The sequence below is a fragment of the Phalacrocorax carbo genome, chromosome 8, assembly GCF_963921805.1.
Source record: "Phalacrocorax carbo chromosome 8, bPhaCar2.1, whole genome shotgun sequence".
Lineage (NCBI taxonomy): Eukaryota > Metazoa > Chordata > Aves > Suliformes > Phalacrocoracidae > Phalacrocorax > Phalacrocorax carbo.
In genome coordinates, this window is record NC_087520.1 from 45034815 (window position 1) to 45062805 (window position 27991).

Sequence of the window (27991 nt, forward strand, 5' to 3'; positions counted from 1 at the left end):
CCTGCACCCCGTTGTGTGCCCCGCACCCCATGCCCCGCACCCTGTCACGTGCCCCGCACCCTGCACTCTGCACGCCGCACCCTGCAGCCGATTACACTCCCTGCACCCAGTCCTGCACCCTGATTTTGCATCCTGCCAGCCTGGGCGGGCCGTACCGAGCCCTACCGAGCCGTCCGGAGCCCTACCGAACCCTACCGAGCCGTCCCGGAGCCGTCCCGGAGCCGTCCCGGAGCCGTGCCATCCCCCTCGGCGCCGCCGCGTCCGCCCGGTCCCCCTCCCGGCGGTCACCCCCGGCGGCGGCGGGGCGGTGACGGCGGCGGCGGCGGAGGCGTGGCCGAGCCGCGGGGGCGGAGGAGGGTCGGTCGGGCCGCCAGCCGCCCCGCTCGGCCCCGCTGGGCGCCGCTCGGCTCCCCGCCCCCGCGGCCGCCCCTCCCGCCCGGCGGCGCGGCGGGGATGGGGCGATGGCGCGGGCGGGCGGCGGGGCGCCGCGGGAGCTGTCCCTCGAGGAGGTGCTGAAGTGCTACGAGCAGCCGCTGAACGAGGAGCAGGCCTGGGCCCTCTGCTTCCAGGGCTGCCGCGCCGCCGCCGCCGCCGCCGCCCCCCCCGCCGCCGCCCCGCTCCGCGCCGCCGACATCCGCCTCCGCGGCGACGGCAGCGTCGTCCTGCCCGCGCCGCCGCCCGGTGAGTGCCCGCCGCAGCCGGGGCTGCGACCGCCAACGGCAACGGGAACAGGGGGCCGCCCGGGGAGGGGGTGCCCGGGGCGGGGAGAGGGGGGGGGACACCGGCGTGCCGGAGGGACCGGAACTAGGAATTGCTTACCGGCGCCGGTAGGGGGCGCCCGAGGGACCGGGGATACCGGCGGCGGGGGCGCGCCCGTAGGGGCCCGGCGGGAGGGACCGGCACCGGTGGAGAAGGGCCGGGACCGGCAGCGAGGGGTGGGCAGGGGGAGCGGCACTGGGAGGGGGTACGGAAGGCACCGGCTGCGGGGGTGCGGCACCGGAGGCACCGGGAGGATGGGGGAGAGAGCCGGCCCCGGCACCGCGGGGCTGGACGGCAACACCGGCCCCGGCACCGGGGGCTGGAAGGCGGCACTGGCACCGGCACCGGGGGGCTGGAAGGCGGCACCGGCACCGGGGACTGGAAGGCAGCACTGGCACCAGCACCGGGGGCTGGAAGGCAGCACTGGCAATGTCAGGGATGGGGGCAAACCCCAAGCCCTGGCAAGGAGGACTGGCACCGGCACCGGCACAGCCGGGACCATTGCTGGCACTGCCGGTACCAGTGCGGGTGGTGGGCCGGTGACTCGGGGGTCCAGGGCTGGTGTGGCACTGGCACCAGCACCAGCAGGGCCCATCTGGGCGCTCCAGTGAGGCTGGCTCGGGGTGCAGGGGTGTGCGGGGTGCAAGGGTGTGCAGGGTGCCCGTGGGTGTGGGGCTAACAGGCCTGGGACTCACTGTGGAGCTGCAGGACAACAAGCCCATCAGGGCAGGCAGGACACATGGCAAGGACAGGCACGGGGATGCACACCTACACACACATGGCACACATAGAAGCACGCCCGCCACACACACCTGAACGTGCCTGCACATTCAAACCCTGCAGGGGACCCTGTCCCCAGCTCGGCGTGTCCCCCATGTTTTGGGCAGCGCTGTCCCTGACCTTCAGCCTCAGGGCTGTGCCCTCTCTGCAGGCAGTTGATGCTGCTGGGCAGGGCCGCGGTGGTTACGGGCTGTAATTAGGCTCAGCCGGCTGCCAGCAGCAAAGCTGGGCGGCTTGGTGCGGCAGGGAGCACCCTGTGCCTGATGACAGAGCGTGGCACACAGCTTCACCCACCTCACCCCGCGGGGAGGCCAGCATGCCTGGGGACGGTGCTCAGTGCTGCCAGAATGACAGGGCCTCCCTGGGGGTTCATGGATGGGCAGGGATGGGCAGTGACACTGCGGTGTCACTGCCTGTCCTCTCCCATGGCCCGGCAGAGACGCTGTGGTGTCGCTGCGGTGTCTCTGCATGTCCTCGCAGGGCAGGGGGGCAAGCGTGGGGCGCTTGGAGCCAGCGGCGGGGCGTAGACTGGCTGCGGCCAGCACCATACCTGGGGCAAGGCCATACATAGGCACGGCACGTGCTCATGGCGGTTGGGCATGGTGTGGTCACACCAGTTCCACCAGTTGCACATGGGAATGGCCCCACACCCTCCTCTAAGCCACCGCAGCTGCTGTGCCAAAGCTGGTGCCACCGCGCAACCTCCTGCTCCCAGGTCCCTCCTTTGCCAGCCTGAGCCGCCTCCCCAGGGCTGAATCTGGGCCCTTTGTGGTGGAGCCTGAAGCTGGATGAGCTCTGGGTGCCTCCCAGCACCACTGCAGGTGGTGGCACTGGCCTGGCACACGGCTTGGCAGCTCCAGCTGGGCGCGGGGCTGGACATGGGCTGGGTGAGCCGGCAGCACCCACCTAAGCCACTCCAATTCCCCGTCGCAAGGGAGCTCCCTCCTCGGCCATGCCCCAGCGGCTGGAGGGAGCTGCTGTGACCAGCCAGGCTCAGCTGCTGGCGCAGCTCCCACAGTGTCTGCCCAGCCACAGTCAGTGGCATGGGGCTCCGGCCAGGCACCAGGTCTAGGGTGCCAGTGTTGGGGTCCTGGGGATGCACTACCACATCCTCTCCCAGCCAGGGCAGAGCACCCCGGGGCTGGCGCTGCAGCAGGAGCCAGGCACAGCCTGGGGGTGTCAGGGTGATGACGGGCTCATGTGTGGCACCACGGCACGGCCGGACCCTGCGTCTCCAACGCTTGCACTAACCTTCCTGCACGGCGCCTGGCCTGGCCGGCACGCAGCCGGCACATCCCCGCGGCTGCTGCATCGATCAGCTAAATGGAGAGCTAATGGCCGGTGCTCCCCTGCACCGGGGAAGCAGCTCTGCAGCCACTATCGGGTCACTGCCCTTGGGGACGCTGCAGAATGCACTCCTGCTCCTTGTCCCACGGTCTCCTGGCTGCTGGGAGGGTGCGAGCTGCCCACAGCGTGTCCTGGGCTCGCGTGTGTGTGGGCACGGTGCTCTGTGTGTGTGGGCATGGTGCTCCAGCTGTGCTGGCTCTGCAGTGGGAAGCAGCATCGTTTGTTGGGCACAACCCGTCCCTGCAGCCCACGCTGGGCACCCAGGCTGTGTCCTGCAGGTGATCTGCGAGTGCTCGCTGCACCCCTGCCTGCCCGTGCCCACGCTGCCGGTGCTCAGGCTGCCGGTGCTCGCAGCCCAGAGGGGTACAGGGGGCATTTCCCTGTGGGCGCAGAGCTCTCGGCTCCACCCAGCCCCAAGGTGAGGGGTAAAGGGTGACGCTGCCATCGCTGATGAGGCTCCCGGATCTGGCTGGAGGCAGTGGGGCTGAGCAGCTGGTGCCTGTTTGGGCTCGTTGCCCAGGGCCGGTGTTTGCTGCGATGCCCGGCAAAGCCTGCCACACTCGGCCAGGCAGGGAGGGCAACAGAGGCTGCGCCACCGTTTTGCACCTGGCACTGCCTGATACTGAGGCTCAACATGCAGGTCCAGTCCCCGTTGACCCGTGGAGCTGTGTCCTGGGACCAGCTCAGGATGGGACCAGCTGGGGATGGGGACCCGCTCAGGGTGCCCCTGCGGGGTGCCCCGGGTGGGTGCAGCATCCCTGGGGTGCAGGACGGGAGGTGACACCGAGGGGGGATGCCTGGCACTGGCTGTGGGTGCCAGCGGTGACTCTGCCCTCCTCCCCCAGAGCTGCCTCCGCTGCTGACGCCCTCCGCCGAAGCCCAGGTACGTGGGGGCTGGACGCCCACCCGGCTGGTCACTCTGCCATTGCACCCTGGCGCAGGGGTCCCCAGGTGGGCTCTGCCGCCTGTTCTCCTCATCCTGCAGTGATGGTGATGGGGTTCTGGGGCGCAGCAGGGGGGATGACACCCAGCACCAATGGCTGGGGGGCCGGGGGGCTCCCCCTGGTGCAGCCGGTGCCGGGGTCTGGCCAGGGCCCAGCTGGTGCTGTCTCCCCACAGATGGTGCAGTCGTTGGGCTTTGCCATCTACCGGGCGCTGGACTGGGGGCTGGATGAGAATGAGGAGCGGGAGCTGAGCCCGCGGTTGGAGCAGCTCATCGACCTGATGACCAACAGCGACTCAGAGGACAGCGGCTGCGGCACGGCCGATGAGGGCTACGGGGGGCAGGAGGAGGAGGAGGAGGGGGGCGAGGGGCCGCCACGCGCCGTGCGCACGTTTGGGCAGGCCATGCGGTGCTGTGCCGCCCGCCTGGCCGACCCTGCCGAGGCCCAGGCGCATTACCAGGCCGTCTGCCGGGCGCTCTTCGCCGAGACCGTGGAGCTGAAAGCCTTCCTTGCCAAGATCCGTGATGCCAAGGAGGTGAGCACCGGCGCCCGGTGGTGTGGCCAGCACCGCTGCCTGGCCAGGGGAACCACCCACGGGCCCAAGATGCTGGGGTGAGCATGGTTCTTTCCTCTGCCTGCCCCAACCAGGGCTGCCAGTGCCAGCATTTGGCCATACACCCTCTCCTGGGGTGCTGCGCTATGGCACCGCTGGCTCCCGCCTGCCCTGGGCTGGTGCCGGTGGCAACAGCTCATAGCGGGGATGAGGGTGCTTTGGGGGTACATGTCGGTGCTGTGGACCCATGGCATGGTGCCGGCCGGACCCTCGGTGCCACCGGGGAGGGGTGACGGCGTCTTATGCCGCGGCAGATGCTGCAGAAGCTGAAGGAGGATGAGGAGGCAGAGGAGCGGCCAGCGGCAGAGCTGGGCAACCTGCGCAACACCGACTGGGTACGGTGGCATAGCTGGGTGTGGGGACCCTGCCAGGGCCAGGCGGGGGCTGATGCCGTGTCCGTTCCTCCACCAGGCTCGGCTGTGGGTGCAGCTGATGCGGGAGCTGCGGCACGGCGTGAAGCTGAAGAAGGTGCAGGAGAAGCAGTTCAATCCCCTCCCCACCGAGTACCAGCTCACCCCCTTCGAGATGCTCATGCAGGACATCCGCGCCCGCAACTACAAACTCCGCAAGGTCATGGTGAGCATGGCCGGGCTGTCCCCGCTCTGGCCTCCCGCCATGCTGCCGTGCCACCCGCCGGCCCCGGCGCAGACATCACCCACGGCCCCTCTGCCCTCTCCCAGGTGGATGGAGACATCCCACCCCGGGTGAAGAAGGACGCCCACGAGCTCATCCTCGACTTCATCCGCTCCCGGCCCCCGCTGAAGCAGGTAAGTGCCAGCACCGGGACACCTCCACAGCATGGCAGCACCTGGCCAGGGCTCAGTGCGTCCCATGGGTGCTGTCCCCACCTGGCCAGGCACCCTGAGGGTGGTCAGCCCCAAGCTACGGCCACCGCCTGAGGTCTGGTCTGTGTGTCCCACAGGCATCGGAGCGGCGGCTGCGGCCCCTGCCCCAGAAGCAGAGGACGCTCCATGAGAAGATCCTGGAGGAGATCAGGCAGGAGAGGAAGCTTCGGCCCGTGGAGACGCCGTACTGCAGCCAGAAAGGTACCAGCATACCCACCCTGCTGTGCTGGGATGCCAGCAATGTGCCCAGCACCAGGACAGGTCCCTGTTGTGCCGGGACTGAGCCCTGTCCCCTCCGTAGCCTACAGCTCCCTGCCCTGCATCCCCCACGCCTGCTCGGGCCGCCTGGCCTCCAGCTCCTGCCTCGAGCTCTCCCGGTGCCCAGCGAGCGCTGTGCCGGCACGCCCGCGACCCCGCGTCCTGCTCAAGGCACCCACCCTCGCCGAGATGGAGGAGATGAACATCTCCGAGGCAAGAGAAGGGACATGGCAGAGCGGGAGGGTGGAGGTCAGGGGGACCCAGAGGTGCCGGGGGGATGAGGGGGTCCCCGGAGTCATGCAGTGCCCATGGCCTTGCAGGAGGAGGAGTCTCCAGGCACGGAGATGCCCCTGAAGCGGGACCGCTCCTTCTCAGAGCAGGACCTGGCACAGCTGCAGAGCCAGCTGGGGGGTGGCCAGGCTGTGCCCCCAGAGCAAGAGCCGCTGCAGCCCGAGCCCCGGCCCCGCTCAGGTACCTACCGGAGGTCCCCAGCCCTGTGCCATCCCCCCTGTCCCCAGGGTGGCTGTGCTGTGCCCTGCGGCAGGGGTGGCACTGGGCAGCGTGGCTGTGCCACGGCCTCCCCGTCCCACCCCACAGGCTCCGTCCCTGCCAGCTGCCACCCGCTGCCGGACAGCTCAGCACCGGCCCGGGCTGCCCTCGGCGCCGTGGAGGAGAGGCCAGAGGACGGATCCAGCACTGCTCCTGGTACCAGCTCCAAGCACCTCTGGCTGGTGAGTGCTGGTGGTGCGGCTGGGCCAGGCTGGGGACACCGGTGCTGGGGACACCACATGAGCATGACCACAGGCACACGGGGGCCTGGCACAAGGGCACAAGTGGCTGGGAGGGGGTCCCTGTGTCCTCCCTGATCCATCTGTACGGGATGTGGGACTTGAGGCACGCTGTGCTGTGTGCCCTGCGTCCGTGCCAGAGAAGCTCTGCCAGTGCTGGAGATGCTCTACCCATGCCAGGGATGCTCTGCCTGTGCCAGGGATGCTCTCCCCATGTCGGGAGGTTCTGCCTGTGCCAGGGATGCTCTGCCCATGCCAGGGATGCTCTCCCCATGCCAGGAGGTTCTGCCTGGGCCAGGGACACTCTGCCGATGCGAGGGATGCTGTGCCCGTGCCAGGAGGTTCTGCCTGGGCCAGGGACACTCTGCTGATTCGAGGGATGCTGTGCCCATGCCAGGGATGCCCTGCCCATGGCACAGGGATGCCCGGGGCCATGCCCTGTGCCGCAGCCCTGTGGCAGATGGGGCTGACATTCCCCCCTCGCCTGCAGGAGTTCAGCCACCCCGTGGAGAGCCTGGCCCTCACCGTGGAGGAGATGATCAACGTGCGCAGGGTGCTGGTCAAGGCTGAGATGGAGAAGTTTCTGCAGAGCAAGGAGCTGTACAGCAGCCTGCGGAAGGGGAAGGTGGGAGCTGGGGCCAGAGGGGCCAAGTGCTGCCCCCCCGGCCCCCGGCTTTTACCCCCCTCTGCCCGCAGGTCTGCTGCTGCTGCAGGGCCAAGTTCCCCCTCTTCTCCTGGCCTGCAGCATGCCTCTTCTGCAAGCGGTGAGCGCCGCAACTCGTCCCGCTGGGCTGTGGGGCTGGGAGGGTGCCTGCTACGGCTCCGCTCACACGCCTCTCTCTGTGTCCTCAGGTCTGTCTGCAGCTCCTGCAGCCTGAAGGTAAGGAACCGGCTTCAGCCGGTGCTGCCATGTCCCTCTCCCTGTCCCCGTCCCCACCCCGTCTCTGTCCTGCCCTGACGCCTGCACCTGGCAGATGAAGATGCCTTCCAAGAAGCTGGCTCACATCCCTGTCTATGCGTTGGGCTTCGAGAGCCTCCCAGGCTCGCTGCTGGCCAAAGCCCTGCCACTGCGGAGGAGAGAGACCTTCCAGTGAGTCCCATGGCCCTCAGCCTTCCTCCCCGCTCCTCCTCCTCCTGGGGCCGAGGCTGACGGTGTGCCCTGTGCCACAGCTCGCTCCCGGGTACATGCTGGCGCCGGGTGGAAGAGGAGTTCCCCCACATCTATGCCCAGGGCTCTGTCCTGCGTGACATCTGCAGTGACTGCGCCGGCTTCGTCACCGACGTCATCTGCTCCAGCCGCCGCAGCGTGGCCGTCCTCAACGCTGCCCCGCGCCGCGCTGCCAAGGCCCGATCCCTCTACGGTGATTCCTGGCACAAGTGAAGGGCCTGGCACGGGGATGCTGGCTGCCCCGGTGCAGACCCCGCGAGCGGCCACCCCGATGTACATATATACATAGGATGTATACATACAGCCTCTATATTTATATACCTTACGGACCAGGGGGAGGCGACGACTGGTGGCATGGTGGGAGGACTGCCATCCCCACCGCGGCGGGACGCTGGCACGGCCTGTGGGCGGACAGGAATGGATCCCGCCATGGGGGGCCCGCAGCCACCAGCCTTCGCCCCCCCCGGCCCCACTTTCGTGCCAAGCCCTGGCCATGGTGGGGTGCCCAGTGCTGTGGGCTGGCACAGCTGCCTTGTACATCCCCACCTAGTTAATAAACCTGCTGGGCTGCCCCTGGGGCCATGTGGCTGTTCCTGAGTGGGTAGGTGGGTGGATGAGCCAGAGCGGAAGGGACTGGAGGGTGTGAGCAACGCCCTGAGTGAGGACTGGGTGTCCCACCGCCCCCTTAATTAAACTGTGGCCTTCTTGATAGAGCGTGAGTGTAGGCATCCTCCCTGCCCGCCCTCCCCGGCTGTGCCCGGTCCGTGACCCCACACAGCACCCGTGGGAAAATCCTGCCCCCGATTTCCAGTGCCCCCCCCCCACCTGCCCCACTGCATGCCCCCAGCCCAGGCTGTCCCCAGGGCTCCCCCCGGCCTGTCCCCCGGGTCCCACGCGTGTCCGAGGGCTGTGCCCGGCACACGGGCCGTGGGAATGATCGCGTTCCCACGCCCCCAACCCGAGACATATTTCACGCCATGGCGGAGCGGGGCGCGAAGTAAATCCCAGGGAAGGACGTAGTGCGCCTGCGCAAGGCGGGGCGCGCAGGCGCGGCGGGGCGGCAGTGCGCAGGCGCGGGGGGCGGGGGGTGAGTCGCGCAGGCGCGGAGCGCGGAGGGCCGCCATGTCGCGGCGGGCCCTGCGGCGGCTGCGGGGCGAGCAGCGGGGCCAGGAGGAGCCGGGCCTGGGCGAGCTGGGCCTGGACTCGGCCCCCGGCCCCCACTGCGCCCGGGACGGGCCGCCGGCAGCCGCCCCCGGGAAGGCACGCCATGGGCCGGCCCGCAGCGGCGTCAGCAACCGCTTCGAGCTGGTGAGAGGGTTGACAGTGGCTTGGTGGGGGCCTGGGTTGACAGTGGTTTGGGGGGGTGACAGTGGCTTGGTGGCTGTGGGGGGTGTGACAGCGGCTGTGATGGTGTCCTGGGGTGGCAGTTATTGGGAGGGTGGGTGGCTGAAGGGTGACAGCGGCTGTAAGGGGGTGACTTGGGGGGCAGTGACGGAGCAGGGGGTTTTGGGGTGACTGGAGGGAGCAGAGGGGCTGGGTGGCCCTGACCAAGAGGGGTGATAGTGGCCTGGGGTGGTGGCTGGTTGGGGGTGAACGAGGTGACAGTTTGTGGGTGGGAGCAAGGCGTTCGGAATGGGGGTAGGTGGGGGGAGGTGGGGTGGAGGAGGAGCTGGGGGGGGGCAGCAACTAGGGCTGAACTGGGAGGGAACTGGGGCAAGACCGAGGAGCAGCTGGGTGGGCTGGGGCTGGATGTTGTCAGAGCTGGGCCTGAGTGTGGGGTGGGCAAATAGTGGGTGAAACTGGTTCTAGGAGCATTCCTGCCCACTTCCCAGACTCGCCAGGTCCCGGGGCTGGCAGTTGGGGTGAGGTGATTGCACCTTGGGGTGACGGAGCCTGATTCTTCCTCCCTGGGCACCTTGGCCGGCCCCAGTGGTTCTCTCTCCTTCCCAGAGGCTTGGCTGTGCGAGTGTGGGCTGGTTTTGGAGGCTTTTCCCAAGGAAGAGTAGGGTCCAGATAGGGCCATGCTTTTTTTCTGCTGGCCATGTTGTGCCATGGGCACATTGCTGTGGCCCACTGCTCCCCTCTGGCGAGTTGCTGGGTGTGGGGCTGTTCAAACACCTGCTGGGTGACACAGTTGAAATGAGGGGTCGTCCCCATTCATGTTCTGGAGAAGCCAGTTGCACAGCTGAGCCCTGTGGTGCTTCTGCAATGTTTGTCTCTTCCGTTCACAGGTGGGAGCGGAACAGATCCGCACCCAGGGGACAGAATTCCCCAGGGATCTGGAGAGGGCCAAGCGCAGCCCCACACCGGCTCTTTCTGCAGCTTGTCCATCTCTTTGCACAGATCACCGCCGAGGAGTCGGAGGATGAGCTGCCACCCAGAGAGGAGCGAGCGGATGCCCGGCTCCGCGAGCGGGATGCTGCAGAAGGGAACAACGAAGGGGCTGGAGCTGAAGAGGCTGAAGGTGATGGGGAGGAGGCAGAGCAGCTGGACCAAATGGTAACTAAACTGCAGGTATCCAGTGATGATGGCATTGCCATGCAAGGCGCAGAGGTGGTTTCTGATCTCCCAGCCTCTGTGTGCATAGAGGAGCTTTGTGGTAATGGGCAAGTGTGTTTCTTTTCCCTTGTGCCTGGGTTTTGTCGGAGGCTAAGGATGTGAGCCTCAGGGGAGGGACGCACACAGGGAGCTTAAACCCGGGTACTCAGATCTGGCGGAAGAGGAACAGTTTGGTGCTGAGGGTTGGGTTTGTGCCTGGGATCTGGGGAGATTTTACAGCCGTGGAGGGGCGGTTCCTGAGGAGGTTCTTGTGCCGTGTCCTCACGAGCACTGAGGTCAGGCAAAGTGTGCAGGAGGGAAAGCACCCTAGGATTCTGAAATGGGGATTGTTTCTCCGCTGCCTTTGCTACACAATTAATTGAGCTCTGCACTGTATGTGGGACTGGGCTGGGGGGTAAATGCTTGGAGAAGCATTTGTTTCAGAGTGAATGGTGTGCAGGCTCCAAGCGATGTAAACCGAACATGGACCTTATTCTTTTCTGGAGAGTTTTGGTGTTGTTTTGGGTTAAGATTCCCTCCTGCAGTCCATAACAGCTCGGAAGTGTCTCCTTGCAGAAGCACATAATTAAAAGTGCCCTTTTCTGTAACAATTTGACATTGCAAGTCTAGCCTGTGTCTTACTGGAGGTGAGGGGAGCAATGGGGGATTGGCACCCCAGCCTCACCCATTACGGCTCAGTGTTTGGGGTGTGTCCTGTGCGTTTTGGGTGCCAGGCAGTGTGGCCAGAGAAGAAAAGCCCCCAGTCTGTGCATGGTCCAGCTGTGCTGGTGGCCTCAGCTGGGCCAGGGGCTCGGGAGCGCTGTGGGTGTGTGGTGTGGCCTCTGCTTAGTCAGTCCCCGCATGAGTGGTGGCTCTGGTGGGCCCAGACCTGGTGAATTTACTGCGTAAACACTGCAGGGTGCACCTGCTGCTTCTCTCAGAGCTCCTGGCTAGAAACCTGGGAGCCCTCAGCAGGCATCTCCCCGCTGTTTGATAGACCTGAATCGGGGCTGCGTGTTCCCCATGTTGTGAAGTCAGCTTGGGAGCTGTGGGGTTGGTCTGGTAACGCTGTTATGCCCTGTTTTACCTGCATTAGATCCTGGAAGTTTGCTTCTTTAGCTCTGTACGTCCTGGGGAAGAGCCAGCGTGGACAGCAGCGTGCCTGTCACGTTAGGGAGCGCCACGCAGTATCGTCAGCTGAAGCAGCTGCGTTGGCAGTGAGAGGAGCCTGTATCGCCTTGTGCTTTCAGGCAGCTGTTGGTTTCTGTGGCCATTGGAGTGACTGGTGAAACTGTCACGCTGGCTAGAAAGGCAGAAATAATGTATGTTCTAGGGAGCGAAGGAGGGCTGAAACATTTCCTCCACACCTGGCATATCTAAACTGTTTCTCGCCTGATTTTGTAGTCTCGGACATCGGCATGAAAGTCAGCAGAGATTTAACCCTTACATTTGTAAACCTTTGGTGCTTTCCTCCGTTTTCTCCTTGTGCCTTCATTTCCACTCGCTGACAAACTTGAAAGGATGGATATTGGTTTCACTGACGGGCCCTCCTGGAGTGCTGATCCCTGTGGGAAACGCTCCTCTCCCCGGCGGAGCTTTCACCCCTGCGTCCGTGGGCGTGCTCTGACAGCTGTTCTGTTTCTCTTTGCAGCCTGTGTTGAGTAACAAGCCACGAAAGAAAAAAAAGAAAAGGAAAACCAAGAAAACTTCAGCAGGGGAGACTCTGGTATGTCCGCGTTCACTCTCAGGGTTAGCAGCTGTGCTAATTTCTGCATTGGGGTTGACAAAGTGGCTACTCCGAGGTGGCTGTGGAAACGATTTTGAGGCAAAAATGCTCCTTTTGCATTGTTAAAAGTATGAAATGACAACAGCAGCTTTTGATGGTGATCCTTCAAGCAGCCGGGGCTGGCGCAGCTCTCCTGCAGATGCTTAGAGCCGAAATCCTTTCAGCAGCAGCATCTTTTATCTCTGCTTCGAGGCTTTGCTCAGGAGCGGGCACTGCACAAGGGGTTTTGGATTTTAATTATATTTTAGTTGCCCTACTTAGGCAGCTCTCCTGGCTCTGCAGAGCTGTACAGAGCTCTCGCTGCCAGCCATCGTTCACGTCCCCTTCTCCTCTGTGCACAGCCCTGTGCACCTTCTCCGTGGTCTAACACCTAGTAGCCGAATGCTGGCAGGAGCATCTGCTGGCGCGTTGTCAGGACGGGCACTGCCTGTGCTCTTCCCATGGGACCTGCCCCGTCCCCTCGGTGGTGAAGGGAGCAAGGGGACAGCGGTTTGCTCCGACTGAGCTGTCTGCTCCTAAGGAAGTGAGCTTGAAGTGAGAACTTTATCCAGTGCCTGTGTTTGTTGTGGATAAAACTATTAAGAGACAAAAGCGTATGCTTGAATATGCTGTATCTACGTGTGCTAGGCTAGGAAACGCAACAGGTCACTGCCTTTGGTCTTTTAAATTCAGCAGAAATAAAGTTCAAGTGGGAGCTAGTTTTCTGCTAAGGTTTAAGAGCCTGAACTGCTCACTCGGGAGATCCTTTGCTAAACATCCTGAGCCACGGTATGCTGAAGTGCTGACCGGCTGAGCCATGGTGTACGGGCAGTACGGGTGCCCGGCTGGCCGCCTCCTCCCCAGGAATCCAGCTGGGCGAGCTCAGAGTGAGGTCCCAAGGCAGAGAACCCCATCAAAGAGCCTGGTTCCCCTCCCAGCCCAAGAACAATAAGTGATAGGGTGACACCTGCCAGCTGCGGGCTCCAGGGAGGCTTCATACCCAGAACCAGGCAGCTTGATTTGCTGGCTAGAGAAAACACTTCCTTTCTTCAAGCACTTAAACACAAAGCACACAAACTTTTCACCTATCCACTCCATGCGCAGTGGCTGTATTTAACTGGAAAAGGCAAGCTCGCAGTGCTGTTTGGGTGTCATTAATAGAAATCCACGTTCCACCCACGGGTGTCAAGAGGAAGATGTGAAACGGCCACATAAGAAATGCGTCACTTGCTGTTTCTGGGGGAAAAGTAGAGGAAAATCAGGACAAAGGTGTTCTACAGGTGTTGAGTGTGCACTGCTGGATTTATTCTTTGGGTTGTTTGAAGCTGGGGAAAGTGAGGGTGCAATAGATTAGGGCTGGGTTAAAATCATATGGGTGCTTGATATCTTATGAGGGTCGCAGCTGTAACTTAGAGTTTCTGTGGAAATCAGACAGGAAATTATTTATTTCTGATTATTTAAACATTTCTCATTAAAATCAGCACCCCAACATTTCCTGATATCCTAGGGATTGTAGTTTAAATAAACCAGCCAAAGGAGAGCACAGGCTGCGTGGGAAGGGGCGGACGAGAGAGCAGGCCCCCACAGACTGGTGAGCTTTGTGCTAGGCTGGAAGGGACCCCCGTGGCCAGGTGTTCCCACGCTATATTCTGCTGGCACGTTCAGACTCATGATGGTGCGAAGGGCAGCCTCACACTATCGTGATACCTTGAGCAAGTGGAGAACAGCAGCCAGCCAGCCCTTTTGGGGGTGGTCGGACAGGGAAGGCAGGCTCTGGGCGGGATTCCTGAGGGAATAAAGGGCGCTCGGTGCAGAGCAGGAGGCCTCAGTAAGACGCAGGCGGCACGGAGCTGAGGTGGGTGATGGGGTGGCACAGAGGCTGCACCGGTATCGCACGGAGATCAGGCCGAGCCGAAGGGCCCGGAGGCGGCTGGGTGCGATCTCTGCCGGGTGACCAGCATGCCGCGGAGGCTCACTCTGTAATAACTGCCTTGTATTTGTGTGTGCCTATCTTAAGGAAGACAACGACCTGGAAGACATCGACAGCCTGCTGGAGAAGATCGAGGATACCAATGGGCTGTCACAGCAAACCCAGAGCAGAATCATTGCTGACAGCCGGCCTCTGCTCTATGTAGAGCACAGGTAGTGCTTGCTTCCTTCCTGATTTTGGCTTTGGCCGTGGCGGGGGTGTCTGTTCCCCTGAGGGATTCGGGAGCCTATCGGTGTGATCTGGCCATCGGTTCGGGTCTGTGCTTGGAAGGGCTTGTGGCAGTGGTTGTGCACAGCCCCGTTTCTAACCACTGCTCTTAGAGCTGTGTTCGGTTTTGAGCAGTGACTGGAATTCTCTGTTGTCACGCCTGGTTTGAGTGGGTGTCTGCACCAGATTAACCTCCAGGGGTGCCTTCCAGCCCAAAATACTCCGTGAGTCTATATGGGAATCTCTGCAGAGCTGCCAAGAGCCCTGGTGCATAAAGCTTTGCAATCAAACTCGCCCGGCCAGCTGACCGGCTGCATTCAGGCCAGGTGCTGTGAGCAGCAGGCCCCAGGACAGCATGCGCTTCCCCCAAGGAGGGCTCAGCAGTGCCAGGGGCTAATTTTACCAGGGAAGCTGGTTAGACTTGTATAACCTCACTGTCAACGGAGTGGACTAAGTGCCAAGCGTGGCTAAGAGCTGGAGAATGAATCAGCCTCAGACTCGAGACTTGTAACATCTGGGTCCATTGGGAATGGGCTGGCACGTGGGTGCAGCGTGTTTCGGAGCCCTGGGCTGGTGCAGACACTGGCAGCTCTTTCTGTTTCTGAAGAAAACATTTAAACTTGTAGTTGGGACAACTTAACCCACCTGGGTTTTGAAACATCAAAACCGAGTCTGGTCTGGTGGGTGCTCAGTGCTAGCGCAGCCTGTGCAGGGAGGCTTCGATGGAGGCAGGAATGTTTGTTTATCCAGAGGTGTTTTTAAGCCTCAGTGACATATCTGGTCAAGTAAACATGATTTAGAAACCTTTGAGAGCCAGATAATCTCCATGTGGGTGAGGGTTGGCAGTGCTGGATCTCAGCCTTCCCACTCCCTCTCTTCAAGCCCTACTCACTGGATGGCAGAGAGAAACCCCTCTGAAATACGCCTCCCTTCTCGGGCCGAATGTTAGATCAAGAACACTGTAGGTGTTGTCGTGCTTTGATACAAGATCCTTGTATTAAAAAAAAAGATATTTTTAATCCTTGCCAGCCTCCGTGCAGTGATTACGATGCTTGCCCCGAATTGCAGGCTGCCGCCGCTAGGCTGGGCAGCAGGCACCTCGTGTTTTCCAGGCTCGTGTACCCCGAGCGTGTGCTCCTGAACGGTGGCTGGCCCGGCAGTATACCAGACGAGGGCCCCAGCTGCCCTGGAGAGGGCAGCAGAAGTATTCCCCAGCTCAGCGCTGTTTAGCAGCAGAGCATGAGTCTGGTTGAATGAGGGTTTTGATGCCTCCTGTTCTGACCATTTTTAGGCTCTGTTTGGTTTGTTGGGTCAGATCAGTGGTGTGTGTGATGGCACAGGGCCTTGGCCGGGGGCAGGTCAGGGTGCAGAACGCCTGGCACTGATGGAGAAGACGCGAGCACGAGACTTTTGGCTGTGTTTAACTGACGGTAGCTTTTCTCTCTTGTTTCAACCTTCTCAGAAACTTGAATCCAGAGAACGAGTTGAAGAGATACTTTGGGGCTCGTGCTGTTCTTGGTGATCAGAGGTTAGTCCAGAGTTCAATATTATACCCTTTCAAAGCCCGAGTCGGTGTGTCTGTCCTTCCCTTGGTACGGCTTACCAAGCCCCCAGTGCCACACCTGGGCAGGGAATCCAGGGTTCAGGGTGTCTCACTTGTTTAGTAGTTGCTTGTTGGGACAGGAGAATTTTTGTGATATGCCTGAGAGGGAGTAAAACTTCTCCGGGCTTTTGCTAGCGTTTGCTTTTTCTTCTGCTGATTTCCCCTCTCATTTACTGCCAAACTCCCTTCTAAAGTCCTTTCACTTAAATTCATAGAGACTCTTAGGTTTTTTTTCTTTCTCCAGCATTGTTGCTTGTTGCTATCCCAAAGTCTGATGTCTTACAGAGTGGGCCCTGAATACGTACCAAAGGGTCTCACGTGCTTGCTTTTGGGGGCCCAGGGAACCTACTGCTCGTGGGTGTGAGGTCCCTCTGCAGTCCCCTGTTGCACTGTGGCCAGTGTTATCCAGAAATCCCTGCTTTCGTGAGCTGGTCGCAAAACATGCTCATAAGGAGGGTATGAGCTCAGAGCAGTGATGGTGGAAGCGGAAGCCTTCTCTGAGAGACTCTGTGGAGGAATGTTTAGTGCTTGAGGAAAAGAAGCAGTCCTTTACTGGGGAGATGTGACTTTCTTAGAGTGGCCTTAATTTTGTAATTCCTCCTGCCCGGAACCAATAAATCGGTTGCATTTGTGAATGCGGCTTAAGCTAAATCAGTTGACATTTGAAGGCACTGCTGGGAAGAGAGATGAGTCAGAGGGATATGGGGTTCTCTTAATTGGACCTGGGAAGCTGTTTGAAGCAGAGGCAGCTGAGAACTTGGCAGGAATAAAAACAGGAGAGAAGCTATTGAAGTGGAAATGCTGGAGGCACTGGCTGGCCCAAAGAGGAATGGTTGAAGTTAGGCAGGGCCGGAGCGAAGGTATGTTGTGTCTCGAAGGCAAACATGTTAAAGCTCTGGGCAAAAGCTCAGTGTGGCAGGGCTGCAGCTAGGGAAGAAGTTGGAACTCTTTTTCCCTGAATCATCCCTTTTCTGCCTGGTTTCAGCCCTCCTCATTCTGTTAGTATGGACAAACTGTGACCTCTTGTGTTTATTTCCTCAGGCCAAGGCAAAGGCAGCGCCAGTATGTCCGCAGCACGTGGCTGACGGCTCCCAAGAACACCTGGCCACGCTACAGCAAAACAGGTGAGGCTTTCGGTGCCACGTCCCGATGCACCACGCTGCCGCTAGCCGACGGGGCGCGTCAGTCTGGCACGGGTGGCCGCTTCGGCCAGCCTGGCTTTCCTAGAGCCTCTGCGCACGGGAACCGGAGCCGCGTTCATCAGCTGCAGGCCCGGACTTTATGCTGGCTGATGCAGAAAGGGAACTGCTCATTAGCTGATGGAAATACCTCCTTTCTCAACAGGGAGAGCTCTGTTGTATCTTAGTGTCTGAGCTTTTTTTTTGTCCCCCTTGTTGGAGGTAGCAGGTGATGAGTGCTTCTCCTCTTGCAGCAGTCGTGCTGCATAATGGGAAGTACCCTTGGGTACGAGTGGGTTTTGGGTTTTGGAGTTTGGCTCGTGCGAGGAGGGAGATGCTCTGGGAGTTTCTGAAAACACGTCTGGCTTTGGACCTGGTGGTGTGAATGAGCTCCCACCGCTCGCAGACTGGTGGCAATGGTACCCACTGAACCCTGTGCACCCTCTAGGTATTGCCATGCAGCTGGTGGACACCAGGCGGGGGGTGCAGCACTTCACCTTTGAGCACCACCGCGAGTACCAGCAAGTGCAGTTCAAGTTCCTGGATGCTGTGGAGTCCATGGACCCCAACAACATTGTGGTATGTGGGGAAATTGGGTTGCCGGTGCTGTTACCTCCTGCGTTCCCACAGCCCCTTTCCATGGTGGGGGAGGGTGGGCTGATGCATCCTGGTGCTTATTTTTTGCTGGTCTCATTGTGAGCGGTAGAGGCCTGTGCCCCCTCGGCGTGGGGCGAGGCAGCGTTGCTTGCTGAGCTCTGCTGTCAGCCTGTTCATAAGATGAGGTGTAAATGGTGGCTGGTGGCCGAGCCTCGGAGGCTCTGCTGAGAGCGTGTTGGGTAGCCATCTGGAAGAGGAGCCTGCAGGAGCTGACCGCTTGCTTGAAAGGGTATAAAGGGAATAAAGCTCCCTTGTCTCAGCCCTTCAGCTGGGAAAGGGAAGATATTGTATGAACCGATCTTTAAATGGGAATCTAAACTAACAGCTGTTCTATTTATAACCTCTTGCATGGATGAAAAATGTGTCTTGGTATTTCAGCAAAACAGTCTTTGTGTTGAAAGTTCTTAATGCATGTCCAAGCTCATTAAAGTGTATGGTAACGTTTATAGTTTGTAGTGATAAGCAACAGTAAAATTGCTCTGCACCCTACTGAACCATAACTGAGATATTTTTGCCCTGAAAACCCTGGCCACATGAGCTCGGATACATGCCCTGGAGAAGTTTCTTGAAAAGGCCATTGTCCACTAAATAAAGTTTACTTCCTTCTGCTTTCCCACCCTCTGCTCATGGCCACAGCCCGCTCCAGCTCGTTGATCCTGCTGACTGGACTGAGGCATTCGCATTAAACGATGCGAGGTAGTTCCGCAGCAGCAGCGATCAACCTGAGAGCCAACGTCCTAAGGACGGCTCCAACACGCTCTCACAGGGCTGCGCAGGGCGGGCGGGGTGCCCCCTGGTGTGTTTTAGTCTCTACGCTCTGTCCCTTTTCAGTGGGTCTGGCTACATTTGAAGATATTGCTACAGCTTTAGGCTTTCAATTTTACGTTAAGGGTAGAAATCCGACAGCCAGGGGTTTACCCGTGCCAGAATTACTTCAAACCCCCAACCAGTTTGTGACAGCCACAGTTTCACGTAGCCGGAGCCCAGGGCTGCCTTGCTGCTGTGGTTTCAGCATGCAAAACATGATTTTTTTTTTTTGGGGGGGGGGGGGGGGGGTGTGTCCTGCTCAGTGGGTGTTCTGCTGCTGTTGGGAGTGGATTAAAAGGGTCTCGCTGGTGGAGTTGTGCATGAACAGCACTTTTCCCCATCATGGTGACCCTAGGTGCTGCACCTCTTCTGAAAATGAGAACTAGAAAGGAACTCGAAGCAAGGAAGGGATGAAGCATGAGGCAGGTGGCACCAAGGCAAAGGCGCTGGGCTGGGACAGCCTAGAACATAAAGGTTTTGTGCTGTAGGTGGTCATGCTGGCCAGCACCCTGCATGTGTACGACTTCTGGAGCTTTTGAAGCCATAATTTTCTGGTTTTTTGGGAAAAATATCCCAAAACTAAACTGTGAGGAGATCTGGAGTAGCTTCAGTATTTTTATATTAAAACTGAGTTTTAGGTACTTGGAAAAAGTAGCCCAGCACACAGTTAGTGAATGGGGAGGGTTCTGAGGTGTGGTTAAACTTCTGTTCTGAATCCTGGAGAAAAACAATTTTAATCCAGGAGCTGGATCCTGGAATTGCAGTAGATGTGTCAAAATGTTGTCTCGGTACCCGGAGGAAGCAAAAGTCTGGTCAAATGCTCAGAGTTGTTAAGGGATAGAGAGTAAAACAAAAACATAATCGTGCCGGCTGCTTGCATCTTGAGCATTGTGTGTGGTTCTGGGGCCTCGCCTCCCAGAGGGCATGGTGGAGCGGGGAGAGATCCCGAGGAGGACGGCAAAGATGATCAAAGGCCTGGCATGGCCTCAGCACTGGAAAAGCTGTGTCGGCCGGGTGGGGGGTGCCCAGGGGAAGCTGCGATCGAGGGCTCAGGTCCTGCGGGGGCTGGGGAGAGAGCTCCCTGCCATCCCTTCCAGCACAGGGGTGAAGCTGGCACGTTGGGATTAAAAAGGAAGTTCTTCGCATCATGTGCTTAAGTGGCGGCTTTCTGTATGGCAGAGCTGGGGTGCTGGAAGGGTACCTGGCTCGCTCAGTGAACTGATTCACAGGAGGAGGTGCCCTTAATATCAGTGGCATCGTTGGCAGTGAGGACCCCCGGACCCCAAAGGTTGGCAGCTTAGAGTGTGCTGGGAGTCATCCTGTGGGCCCAGCTTGGCGTCCTTTCCCAGGCATCTGCTTTTGGAGGCAGGGCCAGACGGACCTCTGCTCTGACCCAGTGTGACCACTTTTAGGTGCTTTTAATCCATAACTTAGCCTTTCGCATGAGGTGTGTCGCCAGCCTTGCACTAGGGTCTGAGCGTTGTCTCTCCGATGCTGTGGGGAGGGGATTTCCTCACCCTCAGCCCCAGGGGCAAGAGCAGCCCCTCTCAGGCGTGGTGTCAGGGCATTTGCCTCCTGCCATGCTTACAGAGCTCGCCTCAGGCAGAGCGTACGAGAAACCCATGCTTTCTGCCATCGTGTAATCAAGCTCATGCTCTTCTGTAGCTGCTGCTTCAGATGAACCCGTACCACGTGGACTCCCTTCTGCAGCTCAGCGACGTGTGCCGGATGCAGGAGGATCAAGAGATGGCCCGCGATCTCATAGGTAAGAGCAGAGGTGAGGAGCAGGTGGCCTGGCGTGAGGTGGGGTGGGAGCTGCCGCTGTTCGCTGTCCCCGTTCTGCCAGCTCAGCCTGCTGCTGGGGAAGGGGAGCAGCAAAGGGGATCAGCCCCTCTCAGCTGCCCGGAGTTGCTGAGAGCTCGCTGAGGATGGATGTGGAAAACCCCAGCCTGGCTGAGTCCCTGGCAGGGTCTGCAGAGCAACATGGCGTTGTGCTGCGGAGCCGAGGCTTGTCACCGGCTGCCAATATGTACGGCACGGGGAGGGCGAGGTGGTGCTGGGGCATCAGTCTGGGGACGCGTCCCGGTGCCGAGCAAGTCCCCGCTGAAAGTCTTGGCCGAACAGTTGCTGTGAATTAGTAATCCAGGGCTTTTGGTTCAGTTTTGGTTTTGTTTCAGTAGAGAAAGCAGCAGACCAGAAGGGTGGGTTTGGCTCTGTGACCGTGAGCACTCTGCCATAAATCATCCTGCAGACCAGCAGCTTTTGCTGGAGGCTTTTAAATAGAGCTGGACGTGCTTGTCTGGGACAAAGCACATCAGCGTTCGCCTTCAAAATGAATGGAATGATTGGATATGGGGGGGTCCCACCTGCAGGACATCCCTTGCAGGAGGAGGGTCTGGTTTGGTAGCTAAGGGATACAGCAGTGCAGGATGGCTGCAGGAAGCCGACCCCTCTGTGGGGAGCGTGCCCAACCCTCTGGGCTAGCCTGCCTTGCCTTCCTCTGACCAGCACCTTGCAGGCCAGCATGTCGGGCGCTGCTCCTTGGGGTGCCGCGGGCGGGCGGGAGGCGTGCTGGAGGACGCTGCCCCTTGGGCTGCTGCGCTGCAGCCTCAGGTCTCTGAGATGTGCTGCTGGTAGCTGGGGTACATGTCCTCTGGCACGATAGGAGGGGCCAGAGGCCAAGTGAGGAGAGGACTGTTGGCTTCCCTGTGTGAAGGTAGTTGTTGCAGAGGTGGTTGTGTGCCAGCCTCAATCCCAAACCTCCTCCGGAAGAGTTACTTTTCACAACCGGAGCGTGATCTAGTGCCCGTGGACGGGAACAGGGCTTGCCTCCCTGGGTATCTGCTGTGACCACTTACTCTGAAGTAGCTTTGTGCCTTGCTAGAGTGTGAACAAGCTTGTTTCGTGGGTGCCGGAGCTCTCTCTTATGTGTCTTGTGGGCCAAATCATCTGCCATTTTGTGAGCCACTGGGCCACGTGGCGCACCGGGGTGGCGGCGTGCCCTGACACTGTCCTTGCTGTCTGCAGAGCGGGCGCTGTACAGCCTGGAGTGTGCCTTCCACCCCGTCTTCAGTCTCACCAGCGGGACCTGCAGGCTGGACTACCGGCGGCCGGAGAACAGGTAGGCGGCATCCCTGCCTGCCCCGCGTCTGCCGGAGAGCCGGCGCGGCATGCCCTGGCCTACTTTGGACACAGAGACCCAGATTCACATCTGCCACGTCACCTGCACTGGTGGGGGGACCTTGAATGTCCCTCTCTGTCGGAGCGAGCTCTGCTGCTCGGTGGTCGATGGCAGCACCCCTTGGCAAAGCGGCAGCGGGTCTCCTGAGATGGGTGCTGGGGTAGCGGCAGCTCTTGCTCTGCTGGGTCACTTGCGCTGAGGTTTCTTTGCAAAGCATCCTCTTTCCTGAGGGATTTCTTACTGGAGCAGTAACTGCTCTTCCCCGATGCATCCTTCTCAGGCAATTAGTACCCCTTAACCCAAAATAGCGCTTATTTTTGTCACAAAAATACTCGCTGCGTGTTTATGGCTGTGCTTGGTCACTTGTGTGCTGCCTGCCTGGCCTTCATCCCCAGCACTTGCGCTGCTCCCGGCCCGGCTCTTTATGTAATGACAGCTCTGCAGCTGCGGGGAAAGGTGACTTTATTTTGGGAATTTTCCAGTCAGCTGACCCAAGTCCTCCCTCCCAAACTGCTGTACCTGGAGGTTGCTCAGATTTCCCGTCTACCTGCCCGCTGACGGGCTCGGTGCCATCTCCGACCTGAACGCTGCGATCTGTATCTTGCCCGATTTGGGTGCTGGTCCTCCCCCCATACGTGTTGTGCACGCTCCGTGTCACCGTCCCCGCGCGGCTGGGCGGGCTGGGACAAGGCAGGATGCAGACTCTGGGGATTTACTTGTCTCTCTTGTCCTGAGTTGTCAGCCAGTCTGTGAGAGCGTGAGGCTGTGGGCCCTTGGGGAGCAGGGATGGAGCTGGCCGCAGCTTTGCTGTCCCTGTGCTTGCACGAAGAAATTAAAACAAAAAAGAGATGGGACTGTGGTGTCCGTGGCACCCCGTGCTGCACCAGGCTGGGTTCCCTGGAACCCCGGTTGCACTGGGATGCTCAGTGGGCGAGGAGCCAGGGCTGACCATGGGTCCCCATTCTTGAGTGGCATGAGGTGCTTCTCTCCAAATCTGGCTTCTAAAACCCGCTCCTGTTCCCCACACAGGGCTTTCTTCCTGGCTCTTTTCAAGCACCTGATGTTCCTGGAGAAGAGAGGCTGTCCCCGGACAGCCCTGGAGTTCTGCAAGCTGATTCTGAGGTAGGTGCTCCTGCCGAGGGCTGCACCCCAGTCCCTGCGGGACAGGGCAGGGCGTCCCAGGCTTGGGGGAACACGGTTCGAACAATGCACTGAACATGACGCAGGCAGGACAGACACCCCAGAGCTGTACTACTGCTCCCAGGCCCGGTGAGGGCTCGTTCCCACTCCTGCAGCCTCGCAGGTTAGTTTTGAGCACATGCTCTTACCTGCGGTGCTGCTTTAGAAGAGGGGTGGTGGTTGAGAAGGAGGCTTAAACAGGTGGGAGCTGGGTGACCCTTGCTCTGGACTGCTGAGCTGTGGGCCTGGCTGGCCTCGGAGTGTCTGCAGAGCGGGTGTGCGGCGGTGGCTTCAGCCTGCTCGGTCTGTGGCCATCAATCCTCCTGGGTGGTGACAGGGGGGCTGTCACCCCTCTGCAGGGACGCAGACCGGGCCAGGCGTTGCACCGTCATCCTGGCCGTGCGGGAGTGACTGTGTTCCCGTTATCTCTGCTTGCTGAGTCACGGAAGCTCTCTGGATGCCAGTGGGAAAGTCTTGTTTGACTTAGAAACGAGGACAGCTACTTCAGCTTTTGTGACACTGATTTTCTTTCCTCCCCTTGTGCTTGCCTCCCCCAAAGCCTTGATCCAGAGAACGACCCGCTGTGCGTACTGCTGCTGATCGATTTTCTGTCCCTCCGAGCAAGAGAATACACCTTCCTGACCCGTGTGTTCCAGGAGTGGGAGGTGAGCCGGCAGAGAGGGGAGAGACGCTTCCTGGGGCGCTCCCCACCCGGGCTGGGCTGGAGGGGGCAGCTGGGCCGCAGAGCATGAGGTTTTCCTAAAGAGCTTAGCTGTCTCATGGCCAGGCCGGTGTCCCAAAATGATTGAAACAGCCCGTAAAGGCTGGGGTGTGTGTTCTTGTAATCCTGGTACCCTGCAAACAATTGTACGAACTCAAAATTGCTTACTTGGTTGCAGGGGCACCAAGCCAGCAGCTGGAAGGTAACTTAATCCAGCGAGCAAGCAACCCCACCCTGTGTACAGCCCAGCCACATCGAGATGGTTCTGCATGGCATTATTTCTCCGTAAATCTGTCTCTCTGATCCTGCAGAGTCACCGGAATTTGTCCCAGCTGCCCAATTTTGCCTTCTCAGTGCCGCTGGCGTATTTCTTCCTGAGCCAGCAGGAGGAGCGCTCCGAGCTGGAGCTGAGCCAAGCCCGGGAGAGAGCCGCCCAGCTCATCCAGCTCGCGCTGATCATGTTCCCAAGCGGTAAGTCTGTCCCCACCGGTAAGTCCGTCCCCGCAGGCTTTGTCACTGTCTTCATCTGTGAGAGCGAAGGCCGCATTCCAGGCAGTCAAATGCAGAGGCAGCAGTTTGCCTGTGGGTTGCAAATGGTCCGTCCGTGGGAGACGGGAGCCCTGACTCAGAGGGCGAGGCAGCTCGGGCAGACCGGCAGCGGCAGGTACTGCCGTACCTACCTCTGGCAGGGCAGCGGCGGGGTTCGGCCTTCCCACCCCGCGCCGCGGCAGGGACGGTGAGAGGACGGTGGAGCCAGGAAGGGCTGCCACAGCCGCGAGCCCTCCACGTGCTGGGAGGAGATGAGCGACTTCTCCCTGCTGCGTGCCCTCCTCGGAGCAGCTGATGCCTCTTCGTTAGAGACTGTCACAGCCATGCAAGCAGGGGGAGGGTGAGAACCTGAGTCTTGGAGCAGGAAAGCGTTTCACCCTGGGCTTGCCCAGAGCGCAGACAGCCAGTCTCTCTTGGCTTTCCCTCCGAGGCACTGCTCCCCTTCAGGTGTGCTCTCTGTGGGCGCTGTCGCTCTTGCCTTCATCCAGTTGGTGCTGCTGTCCATGAAAGGAGATATACAGCCCCTCTGGGCCTGGGAGGGTGTGTCTTTATCAGCAGGAATAACCAGCTCTCAAACAGAGGTTTAGTTTGTGTTGGCCAAAACCGTCTGTTTTGCTGCTTGTCATGGTGACTGAAATAAACCCCTTGTTCAGGTTCAAAGGCCGGCAGCATTAAGTGCAGAAAATTGCACCTTATTTCACCAGGGGAAAAGAAACAAAAATGTGTTGTTCCTTTCCATTTACTCTGGACCTGTTTCCATCACCCGCGCAGAGATCAAAACGCGGCGTAACCCCCGGCAGCGTCCTCGCGCCCTCCCTGTGTGGGTCCTTGTGGCCCCCCAGGACGGTGCCGTCCCTCTGCAGCCCTGGCAGTGCTGACCGGCCGCCCCACGGCGCTCCTCACCAGGCTGTTGAAAACAAGCTATCTGCCTCTCTCCTGCAGTTCTCATGCCATTGTTGGATCACTGCAGCGTGCAGCCCGATGCCAGGGTCGCGTCCCATTCCTTTTTCGGGCTGAATGCTCAGATAAGGTAAGCCCTGGGGATGGTTTTGGTAAAGAGAAGGAATCGATTTTGCCGGTAGCGGGGCTTTTGCTTGCTCAGGCAGCTAATGGAGTTACAAAGCTGCAGAGGAGAATATTTGGCTCTCCTGAGTAGGCTGTTAGATGCTTTGATAATGGATTTCCATAATGGCCACCAGATAACACTAATAGACCCACCTCACCTTAATGCGGTGGGTCAGAAGTTCATAGCGAAGCTTGTCGGTACCCGTAGTGGGAGAGAACACCGTGTGTGCGGGCTCGGGGCGGGCTGCCTCCTGCCAGTCTGGAATTCCCTGCCACATGGTCCTCCTAAACACACAAATGGTCTCCCCCTTGGGTCAAGGCAGCGTTAACTTTCATCTCATGGCTGTGCTTATCCCAAAAATAGAAGGAGGTGGAAAAACCGGTGAAGGTAGATGGAAATAGCAAGGCAGGGAGCCTGCGATCCCTCTCTCTGTGTTCTCATGCTGAAGCACGGTGCAGATGAACCCTTGCCAGCCCGCGCAGGGACCTGCAGGCGGGAAGGAGGAGAGCGCCCTGAGTAACAACTGTCTCCTGTAGCCAGCCTCCCGCCTTGAACCAGCTGACATCCCTCTACGTGGGAAGGACTCACTCCCTGTGGAAGGACCCAGCCGTCATGGCGTGGCTGGAGACCAACGTCCACGAGGTGTTGCGCATGGTGGACGCCCAGGACCCGCTGGTGGAGGAGTCTGAGCACAAGTGAGCGTGGCAGGCGGGGGCGAGCGATGCTCCTGCCAGGCGTGGGTGCTCAAACGGGCGTCAGAGCGGGCTGGGGGGCTCTGCAGATGGGAGGGGAGCTCTGTGCTGGGCTGCAGCGGCACTGGGGCTTGCTCGGAGCCCCACAGCTGCCGGTCTGATGGCAGCTGCTGGTGCCAGGGGTTACACCGTGGGGCCGGGAAGGCGGAGGCTCTCCTTCCCTGCTTTACACAAGAGCTGTGCCTCTCGCTGGGGAGTGTGTGCTGCGCTGCCTTCCCCCAGCCTGGGCCCTCGTGTGTGGCCTGGAAATCGCCCTGGGGAGGCAGAGGGGTGGGGATGGCAGCCCGGCTCGCAGGCCTTTGCTGCACAGGGCTAGGTGAGTGCTTAGGAACACCTTCCACCTACGAGAAGCAGGAGAGGGAGGCGTTGGGTCTTGTCCTAAACCAAAGTTAGTTTACTCTGCTGGCCCGCAGAGGAACGGGGCTGCTGAGAGAGACCTGTGCAGCATCCCTGAGCTGTTCTGCTCTTTCATCCGAGGTCAGAAGCTGCCAAGTGACTTTGGCTTTGCCTTAAGCCAGCTCCGTCTGACAGAGCGCATACCCCGGGGACCGGGATGAAGCTGACAATGCACTGGAGAAGCAGACATGGAAAGCTGGCTATGCTGAGGCCTGCTCGGTGCAATCCTCTGTCCCCCTCTCTGCTTTTTAGGAGGAAGATGCGGTACCAGAGCGCACCCAGGAATATCTATCGGCACATCATCCTCTCGGAGATGAAGGAGGCCACGGCAGCTCTGCCTCTGGTGAGGGGCCCTGACGGGGCGCAGGAGGTGCCGCTGTGCGTGTGGACACTGAGCATGCTGTAAGCCCCAGCCACTAGTGACAAATGTGACTCGATGTCATCAAAAATGACAGAAAACACCTCGAAGTGTCCTCCCTGGGCACACAGCTTCCCGGGGTGGCACTCGAGGACACGTGCGGGCAAGCGGGGCTGCAGCTGGTGCCTGACTCAGTGGCACTCCCTGAGACCATGGGCGATCTGGCTGATCTGACCCCTCCGTGTCTCAGCGTTTGCTGCAGGTGGCAACGCAGCCCTCACCCCTTCTTCTCCCCTCCACAGGAGGTGACCTCGCAGCCTGTGATGGGCTTCGACCCCTTACCTCCTTTGGACTCCATCACTTCCTACACCAGACCAGAAAGGTACCTTCTCCCCGCCTCGGTTCTGCGCTGGCACAGCCGGCGTGTTCCCGGCGCGCCCTCAGCCCCGGGCCTGGGTGCCCGTGGGCGCTCAGAGCCCATGTCCTCCTCCATCCCGGAGGAAGAGCAGCCCGGCTTGCGGTGCTCGCCGACAGGCAGAGCGCGCAGCAGGACTGGTCCTGCCGCTTCTCCTCGCTGGTCGCTCTCAGAGGCGGCGGCTGTGCTCAGCCAGTAAGGCAAAGGCCGCTGAAGAATTCTGGCTGTTTCTAAAGCGAGGTGGTTTGGGGTAAACACAGGTTTAAGCGCAGCCAGCCGTGGTGCGTGCAGACCGTTCAGGTGAAGCCTGTACGTGTTTTATGCCCTGACCCAACTCAGAGCAAAGCTGGCGGTGCTTTTAATGACTGCTTTGCCCAGAGGCTGGCGAGCTGCTGCCTGCCCGGGGTCGGAAATCCCTGCGCATTCCCCAATGCCCTGCTTTGGGGCTGGCTTGGGAGGGCCTGGGGCTCAGGCCGGGCGGCCTGGTCCTCTCCAGCATCTCGGCGCTGCCTCAGCCCCAGCGAGCGGTCGAGCACCAACCCTTAACCGCGATTTGACTTCTGTCTTTCAGAACGAATCATCCATCCAACGAAAGCACTTTATCTCTCTTCTTCCGCTCGCTGCTGCCAAATTTTAACTTGCAGGTATGTGCAGTCAGCCGCCGCGGGCGCATCGGAGCACCCTTTCGCTGTCGGTACACAGAAGTTTCCACCGCACAGTGTTTCTGCAAAGGGAGTGGCTCTTGGCAAATGCAGTGTGTAAACGTCAGGTTGCAGAACAGCCTGATGCTTTTTGGCAAGCGGCATTGTCTCTCTCCCTGCCTGCTGCAGACAGGCAGGCGTGCTCCCTGCCTGGCTGCTCCAGCTCTGCTCTCTTGCAGGGGGACATCAGGCACGACGGGGATGAAGAGGCAGGAGCAGGGCAGGACCTTAACCAGGGGGTGAACAGGCTCATGGCGGCCATGCGGGACATGCTGGCGAACATCCAGTTCCAGGAACCCCCCCGAGACGACAATCCCGAAGGCGACGGGGACTGGGACTGAGCTGAGAGCGCGCGTCTTCCCCCCCACCCCCAACCCCAACCCTCTGTAATCACCCCCCGACTCGTAATAAAGTCGCACAACCCCA

General features: G+C 60.3%; 2 protein-coding genes across 2 annotated transcripts; both read left to right on the forward strand.

Annotated features, from left to right (window-relative positions):
* The first annotated feature begins 345 nt into the window (after positions 1–345).
* On the forward strand, positions 346–8074 carry SPIRE2 (spire type actin nucleation factor 2). The gene is made up of 15 exons (XM_064459809.1): positions 346–681; positions 3732–3769; positions 4006–4365; positions 4698–4778; positions 4855–5019; positions 5124–5210; positions 5366–5489; positions 5590–5759; positions 5867–6017; positions 6144–6277; positions 6825–6959; positions 7031–7098; positions 7187–7214; positions 7309–7424; positions 7505–8074. Exons 1-15 carry the CDS (start codon positions 462–464, stop codon positions 7713–7715), a joined length of 2088 nt encoding a protein of 695 aa, XP_064315879.1. The 5' UTR covers positions 346–461; the 3' UTR covers positions 7716–8074.
* Positions 8075–8587: 513 nt separating this feature from the next.
* Positions 8588–27991, forward strand: TCF25 (transcription factor 25). Its single transcript, XM_064459811.1, has 18 exons — positions 8588–8810; positions 9846–10001; positions 11692–11766; positions 13823–13947; positions 15465–15530; positions 16647–16729; positions 17232–17362; positions 19913–20012; positions 21275–21368; positions 22458–22550; positions 23167–23272; positions 23640–23799; positions 24820–24907; positions 25480–25638; positions 26344–26434; positions 26752–26831; positions 27436–27508; positions 27745–27991. Exons 1-18 carry the CDS (start codon positions 8625–8627, stop codon positions 27904–27906), a joined length of 2028 nt encoding a protein of 675 aa, XP_064315881.1. The 5' UTR covers positions 8588–8624; the 3' UTR covers positions 27907–27991.